General features: G+C 38.5%; 1 protein-coding gene across 2 annotated transcripts in view; it reads left to right on the top strand.

Moving 5' to 3' along the window:
• The first annotated feature begins 2,379 nt into the window (after window positions 1–2,379).
• Window positions 2,380–8,264, top strand: part of SLC9A7 (solute carrier family 9 member A7) — a 39,961-nt gene continuing 34,076 nt past the window's right edge. For both annotated transcript variants that reach the window (XM_029964732.1, XM_029964731.1), the window contains exons 1-6: window positions 2,380–2,574; window positions 3,853–3,930; window positions 4,615–4,691; window positions 5,358–5,470; window positions 6,873–6,978; window positions 7,248–7,389. In XM_029964732.1, the coding sequence (XP_029820592.1) occupies window positions 2,563–2,574; window positions 3,853–3,930; window positions 4,615–4,691; window positions 5,358–5,470; window positions 6,873–6,978; window positions 7,248–7,389 (528 nt within the window). In that variant the 5' untranslated portion in view covers window positions 2,380–2,562. The remainder of the gene's footprint in view (window positions 2,575–3,852; window positions 3,931–4,614; window positions 4,692–5,357; window positions 5,471–6,872; window positions 6,979–7,247; window positions 7,390–8,264) is intronic.

The following is an 8,264-nucleotide window of genomic DNA, read 5'->3' as shown; positions in this document are numbered from 1 at the left end:
CCTCCTTGGGCCTCTTCTCTTTTCATGCCTATTTCCTTTAATGACTGAGCTGTGGGTAGCTTTAGCCACGTGACTGTTTGTGACAGCCTCTTGCCTAGACAGTGGACACCCTGGTCCATGTGTAGCCTGGCAGCAGGGATCACATGTTCCTGAACTGTGATACTCAGTGCAAAGCTCATCCAGTTTGGTGTTTTAACAGCAGGATGTGTATGCAAATTCCCTGCGGCTGTGTTACTGGGCCATGGGACTCTGGGAGTTAAAGAATGTTTAGCTTCAAATGCTAAATATCAATTATGGATATAATTGGCACATAACTGGTATATTTTATTGTGGAGGAAGTGTAAAAGTGGATTGTATTCAGTTGTATAGTGCAAACACCTCCTGCTCTCCAGTGCCTCTTACTAATACAATAGCAATGGGGTTTCCCATCTGCTTTTGCAATGAATTCACTAAGGACAGTCTCTGAGCCTGAGAAGCTATTACATCTATCAGTGTTTTTCTTTCTATTCTCAGCTTAGTAGCAATATAGATTTGGCTTTGTACCACTGCTACGTATAAGCTCATCTGTACAGCTTTCATTCTGCCTTCTGATTTACTGCAGGATTTCTGGCTGATGTTGGTTAGATCAGTTTTTAACACAGACAGTCTTGCTGATGTATTCTATGAGCCTAGCTCTTTCTAGCTGTGAGTGGGGGGGAGAGCAGCAGAAAGCTTAGACTGCTTGCCTGGCTGGGTTGGTAATGATGTCTGTAGCCATAACTCATAACGCAAGTGGCTTGGAGGTGACTGGCCATAACCTGTCACTTTGCAGAGCTGTGTTTCTGCCACATCTGTCATGTGTAGCTGTAAAATGCTCCAGTGGTGTTAGGAGAAGGCTTGTATAAAACTCTGTATTTAAACTGTCAGCACCTGAAATTTCAGTGAGTAGATTTCTCTTGCTAAGGGGGTTTCTTCCCCTGTATTCTCTTTGAGTGTGTACTTCTCTTTTCTAAATAAAACTTAATCTTCTCGTTACTTTGGAATTATCTTGTTGCTGCTATGTCCTCTTGATCACAGAGAACAAGGGCTGGAGGTGAACCACTCACTAGTGTCACAGCTGCTACCTGCTGTAGCTTTGCTTGCATTAAAACTGTTTTTTCACCATGAACCTGAAGAGAATGAGATGCGTTCTTTTGGTTGGCTTTTTGGGGTACAGTTTGGTCACGCTTTACACTATGCCATAATGTCTGCTTGGGGTTTATGTGGTGTGTGGTAGAATTGCCTTCGTTTTGCCTCATTTATTCTCTGGTTATTACCTGTCAGCTTCATTTACTACCCAGGGAAACAGATCTATGGATTCAGAGTGAGGGTCACAAAGAGCAAAAGCAGCATTGATTACTGATTTGTCAACAAAAGCATCAGACATTATCTTCATCTTGTAGTTGTCTGGAACAAGAATTAAATTGCAGATCACCCTAAGGCAACAGGGGAGCATTTAGTAAGTGGGTATCAATTTGTTTACTTGCCAGATCAAAACCACTCTGACTGTTCTTATATGTTCTCTTTGCAGAACTGGAGTCTTGTTCTTTTCTTAGTACATTGTAAAAGGAACAATTAAAACTTGGTGCTTCTCTAGCCTCCTAGCACGGCCCTTCCATTAGCTTACAAATTATTTTTGTCTCTGTGTTTGATGTATCCATTATTGATGTCATTTTCTGGTTGGATTTATCTCAGCTGGCTACGTAATTAGTCTTATATTCCTGTATCCTGGATCTGTTATGATTGCTCATTTATACCTTATTTTTGCTTATGTGAAAAGTGGAAAATGATTGCAAATGGCTTCTTTGTGCATGTCATCCGACTTTTAGTTTCAGAGTTTGTGGACTACACAGGAGATTGTGCAAGAAGCATTGTTTACTGGCTTAGAATTGTCAGGCTAAAAAGCTGCATCCTTGCTGCAGCTGTGAAATAATAGGGCAAACATCACCATTTCATCTCAGTTACTGTCATGTGTTTACAGAACTCATTGTTTTCTGGCAGTGGTGTGTATGCTCGGTTCTGTCCTAAAGTACGTGATATGTATTTGAGGTGTCCTAGCGTTTAGCCTCTCATGCAACTAGAGGTTTACACTTTGAGGGTGAGGAAGACAAAACTTGAAGTGGAGCCTTTTGTTTGCCCCTTCTGGCAGATACCAGATTTTATAAATTCATTGATAGTTTTGATGTGCTCAGATCCTCTCTTCCTCTGCAGGAAACCAGCAGTCACAATTCACTGCAACATGTTTATGGTGCATGTACGTATTAAGGCTCATGGATTACACCTTGGATGTTATTTGAAACCAGGAAAGGTACAGAAAGTAGTGAATCAGCCTAATGGATTTTTAACTCTCTTCCAGGACTCATAGTTGGGGTGATCTTGAGGTACGGGACTCCCTCCAGCAGCGGCCATGACAAGCCGTTCAGCTGCTCGCAGGAGGACAGGCCGTTCACAACCCTGCTGGTCAACGTCAGCGGGAAGTTCTTTGAGTACACACTCAAAGGGGAAATAAGCCCTGGGAAGATCCACAACGTGGAGCAAAATGACATGTTGAGAAAGGTGAGGCTACACCATTTCTTGTGCTTGGCTGAGTGTTTCTCCTTCATCTTCCTTTCTCCATCCCATTGGAATGTTGGCCAGTGTCAAATGTCAGCACTGCTGATGGTAACAGTGCTTCAATGCCTAATTCAAGAGCACCTTCCGTATTATATTGCTGCTGGCAAATTGTGCTCCATTGCATGCATGTAGTGCTTTCCTAAAGCCCTTGGTTTGAAGACTTAATGTATGTTTCTAACATTTGTAGAATTCACAAAGACCAAAAAAGCCTGATGTTGCCTCGTATAAACGCAATATAAGGAAAATGAAAATTAGTGAAAAGTGATTGGTTCTTATTGTTCTTTTTCCTAGGGTTTTAAAATCTGTTTATTGTCAGGAAATAGTAATTTACCTATAATCTACCAAATGAGGCAGTCTGGTGTTGGAAGTGAAATTCACCTATCAACTGTTATTCAGATGTCCTATTTGGCTTTTTATTCAGTGTCAAGAATTAAGCATCTTTTATATATATAAAAGTTAGACTTTGAAGTATGGGATTGAGACTTTAAGGTTTGTAATCTAAAAGTACTTCGTTCTGCTAACTATGAAGAAAGTTTAGTTGTCTGTTTGTACGTACCTGTCTGCTATAGATATCTAAAATTAGCTGGAATGAATCCTATTCTGGCAGAGCACACTTGTTTCATTTGTCTTCTAACCTATGCTTAGGCAGAGGGTGAAGAGAATTAAGTTAGTTTCACGTGTGTGGGTCTTGTTTGGATTTTAAATGTTGAGTTTTTTCCTAAGTGTAGTGTAGACTTTCATGGATATCTGGAACTTCTACTGAAATACAAGCAAGTGATGAATGATCCAAATTCCTGAAAACCAGTCTTGTATCTGACTTGTTTGGCTTAAAATAACTGTACAGTGGTTCGACTTTCAAAAAAACATAAACTAAAAACAACATTTAGTTTGCACATGAAAATCATGTGTTGCAATAAGAGAGATCTTCTCCAACATCATTTCTACTAGAAATGTTTAATTTAAAAAAGAGGACTCTGCTAGGGATTGCTGCCAGATTATCGTTGGGGATGGATGTAATGGATGTTTTTCCTAGATGCTGTTTACCAACAAGAGCTGCAGCTTTTTGCTGCTGTATATATATAGAGATGACCAGTGTTTTAGAGTGTCAACTTATCTATTTCAACGACCAAAAATAGTAATTGTGAGAAAACGAAAGAGGAAAAAGACCTAATGATTTGTCTACATCTGTTTCTAATTGAAATTTCATATTTTATTTTGTAGGTAACATTTGACCCAGAAGTTTTTTTCAACATTCTGTTGCCTCCAATTATTTTTCATGCTGGTTATAGCCTAAAGAAAGTAAGTGTAATAATTTCTGTGGAGAATGGACTTTTTTTTTAATGTGAGATTAACGATATTTTCAGGATTGCAGTCTCTATTTCAAGCATTTATTTTTTTTTTTTTAGGGCAGGAAGAAAAATCTTATTTCCTCCATAGATGATTAGACTATATTGTTTTAAGAGAAAATACATGTATTTTTTAGTATAAATGTGTTAAATGTCTATTTAATCTTGCTGATCTGTTTTCCTTTGAATTTAGTCAGAGATTAATGTCAGTTTCATTTACAGTAAAAGATATTCTGCTATGAATGGTTTTGATCCTTCTCAAATATCCAAAATGCAGTAAATTATGCTGAAAAGTGGACCTAACCCTGAATACTGGTGGGGATGTGCCAGACACTGAATGACAGAAGGGCCCAGATTCTGATCTTGCTTGAAGATACCACAAATCTGTGCTGGTTTTTACAGCTAACTCTTACATCTCTTAAGAAAACATCTGTGTGGAAAGCTTCTGTCAATAAGTTACATGTAGGATTTCAGGCATGGTTCAGAGCTAGTTTATTCCATTTATTGAAGTTGGATAGAATGTACATTGCAGTAATTGAAATGTTTCTGTGTATGCAAGTGAAGTAGTGTACTATATGTTTTTGAACAGGTGCTATAATTTTTTAAAGTAGGCATATAAACCTCTTTTCCTATGCAGAGACACTTTTTCAGGAATTTGGGGTCCATTTTGGCTTACGCCTTTTTAGGAACAGCAGTCTCTTGTTTTATTATTGGGTAAGTGAACTCTGATATCAGTTCCTTTCTATACTAAAGTTTAAGTTGATAAAGTGCTCTCTCTTTCTCTCTCTGCATGCATAGGTATATTTTATGTCTATATGTACACACACATTTAGTTTAAGATAGCTAGTCACATTATTGTATGCTAGCCTGCATACAATATCTTCTGTTGCTAATATTACTGTGTCTTGTGTATGGATATTCTGAAATACAGAAATCCTGAATTGCATTGGTGACCTTGGTTTGTCTTTCCAAGAATTTCACTAGAGAAATAATTTGAAGGCTATTCTTAGCTGAGAGGTTTTGGTCTATGTACTGTGTTGGGAAAAACAATACTGAAGGGAATTTTGAGCAGGGAAATGTTCCCTTTGGTGGAAAATGGAAGCATCCTGTAGACTCTCTGTGCTAGTTGTGTGAACAGATTTCGTGCTTTGTTTACTGGTTTTAAATAATGTCTTCTGGATACTGTATTGCTTGACTCAGTTCATAGGGTAAAGAGGAAAATGCATGTTGAGAGCTTAGCATTATACTGTGGCAGTGTCCCACAGAGCTCTAGCATAACCAAATCTGCTTGATATACTGTTGTTGCTTGTGCTTTTCCTTTGCCTGTCTGAAATGCACCCACTTGTTTGACTTGGACCGTTTTATCCTCTTTCTCTTCAGGAATCTTATGTATGGGGTTGTGAAACTAATGAAGTTGGTGGGTCAGCTCTCTGATAAATTCTACTATACAGACTGCCTCCTCTTTGGAGCGATAATATCTGCCACTGATCCAGGTAGCTTGATGAACATTTTTTAATAACCTTCCAAAATAACCCTATTGCTAGGATTTTTGGCTACATATTAACAGGACTTGAATTTCAGTTATGTCATATTAATATCTCTGAGCCTCTTCTCTGAAATGCATGCAAATTCTAAGTGTTTTAAAAGCTGTTCTCTGTTGATTTGGTGCTGAACTGGCATAACACCATGTTTTATTTGGAGAAAAATGTAACTCTCCTGTTCAAATACTTTAAATAATCTTTCCCCCCCACCCTAGTAGGTTTTTTCGCAGGTTTTCTTGTGGGGGTTTGGGGGGGGCAAGGGTTGGGGCTTTTTTTGTTTACTTGTTGTTGTTTTGGAAGGGGATGTGTAGTGTGCATCAAGTTTTAGACTGCAAATAGATGAAATTATTACATGTCTGGGTAGAAGGACCTCCTTCTTCAGTTCTGTTGCTTGGGGCTAGGTAATTTAAGAACAATATTTGAGGCTTTTAGACTCTTTAGGTGGGAGATTTTTCTTCTCTTTCAAATGAACTTCATGTTTTACAAGTTTAAGCAGAAAAACGCTCTTCTGGCCAAGTAATTTGAGCTATTGCCCAAATAGTGTAGTCATTCTTCAGGGTCCAGCAGGCTCACACAGATGACTGGTCAGTTTGTAGGGCTGGTGTATGTCAGGGGCCAGGGTAGGGAGTGGTAAAGTATGAAGCTTGACATTTAAAACAGCTTATTTGAGGTGCTCAGTGGTAATTAGTGTGAAAATGGGAAGTAACTCCTGTGACTGAGCTGAGCTCTGAACAGCTGGTGGTTGCACACAATTTATGCAAAAAATCACTATGTGATTTTTGAAGCTTGTATATGGGAACATCTTCAAGATCATGGTCTTTCATCTCAGACTGAATTTTCTTGAAAGGATGGTTACAAATATTTAGCAGTCTTGCCCTTTTCAAATCCTGTGCAAATGCACGCTCCTATGGCATAGTGTATACCTTGGGTACATTTAGGATTATTAGCACTATTTTACTATGGCTGAAATAATAAACCTATGTCAACAATCAATAGAGTTTTTGAAAGTAACAAGAGCTGCACAACGTTTTGTTGATTATCTTATATGTGGCATGTTCTAAAATAATATCAGGGCTTTGGTAGAAGTGCTTTGTCTGCCCTATGCCCATTAATCATGGGGGCCTTCCTATAAACACTGTGCAGATGGGAGGACAACAGAGCCACCTCCTAATAGAGCTGCCCTAAGACTCGAGGTGAAATTGCTTACCCATAGATAAACATGACTAGTCTGTTTCCCAGTTTAATTTTGATTCTGTACTTCAATTCCTGCATTTTGTTGCTTATAGACAAACTGGAAAGGCTGACTGTCGTTCCTCAAGTCAGCCAGTGTTGTTTTTCTCCTTTCTTTCTGTAGTTACCGTGCTAGCAATATTTAATGAGCTGCATGCTGATGTTGATCTCTATGCCCTTCTGTTTGGGGAGAGCGTGTTGAATGACGCTGTTGCCATTGTATTATCTTCGTAAGTAGCTCCATGAATTTCTACTCTGAAATTACTTAGTTGTTTTGGTATTTGTCTAAAATAAATGCTTTTTCTGAGAAATGTCATTTTAAATTTAAATGGATTGTCTTGAACTGAATTAATAACTATTGCAAATGTTTTCCAAGATCCCTAATGCGTACGTACATGCCTTCAGTATGGGATTGTCTCTGTTGCTCAGGTGGTGTTCTTACAGAATTAAACTTTTCTGATGCCAATTTTAAGTTCTCATTATGTTACTCTCTTTCTAGATCTATAGTTGCCTACCAGCCAACAGGTGAAAATACTCATGCTTTTGATGCAGCAGCGTTTTTCAAGTCCGTTGGTGTTTTCCTGGGAATATTCAGTGGTTCTTTCATGATGGGAGCAGTGACAGGGGTTGTGACAGCTCTGATATCCTTTTTCACATTTAGCTCTTCTAGCTGATATGGCATATGTGGGTATTATCAGGGTTTTCCTGTTTCCAATTATAGCAAAATCGACTCTCTTGTTTTATCCTGAGTGTGAAGATGTGATCAGTATTCATGTGACTTTTTTTCTATGGAAAGACATTACAGGTACCCATAGAAATCAACTTTTTTCAATATAACAGTGGCCATGCTAGAAGATTTAGTGATGTTGCTGCACACTGGAAGCTAAAGGGAGACCTTAAACAGGCATGCCTGTCTAGTCCATGTTTAGTTTCTTTTTATGAAATTAAATAAACTAGTTTTTCTTATTAGGCTTGAATAACATATAATAACCGGCCTTTGATTCTGTCTTCAGCAAAATCTGTAATAGTCATTTCTGACCCCACAGCATTCTATGAGTCCTGCATTTAAACTTTCTGCCAGAAATCTGATGTCATATGCCCTGGATAAGATTGTGTCTACATGAGAGTAAACTTCATAACATGATGTGCTTTGCATGATCTGTTCTGTTCTCTTGAAGCTTACTGCTGCTGTTTGGTTTGATCTCTGAGGTGCTCAGCAAGCAATTTATGTGGGTTTGTTTTAGGCTCAGGCAGTAGATCTTCAGCCTGGCCTCCTCCAGAAATCATGACTCTTCTTCAGGAAAAAAATTAAGGGTCTTTGCTTTCAGACTGGTCAATATAACTGTCTCTGTACATATCCCAGAATGCTTTGATCTGCCTAGACTTCTGAACACTGACTTGAAAGGGCTAAAATGTGATGTTTTAACCAATAATCATGACCCTGTGACTTTTCATATTAAGCAATAATGTCTCAACTGTATCTTGTTATATACACACTGTGTAGATTTGTCTGACA

The sequence above is a fragment of the Manacus vitellinus genome, unplaced genomic scaffold (assembly GCF_001715985.3).
Source record: "Manacus vitellinus isolate BGI_N305 unplaced genomic scaffold, ASM171598v3 scaffold_7_pilon, whole genome shotgun sequence".
Taxonomy (NCBI): Eukaryota; Metazoa; Chordata; class Aves; order Passeriformes; family Pipridae; genus Manacus; species Manacus vitellinus.
Note: the sequence above shows the minus strand (reverse complement) of the source record. Positions and strands in the feature narration are given on the sequence as shown.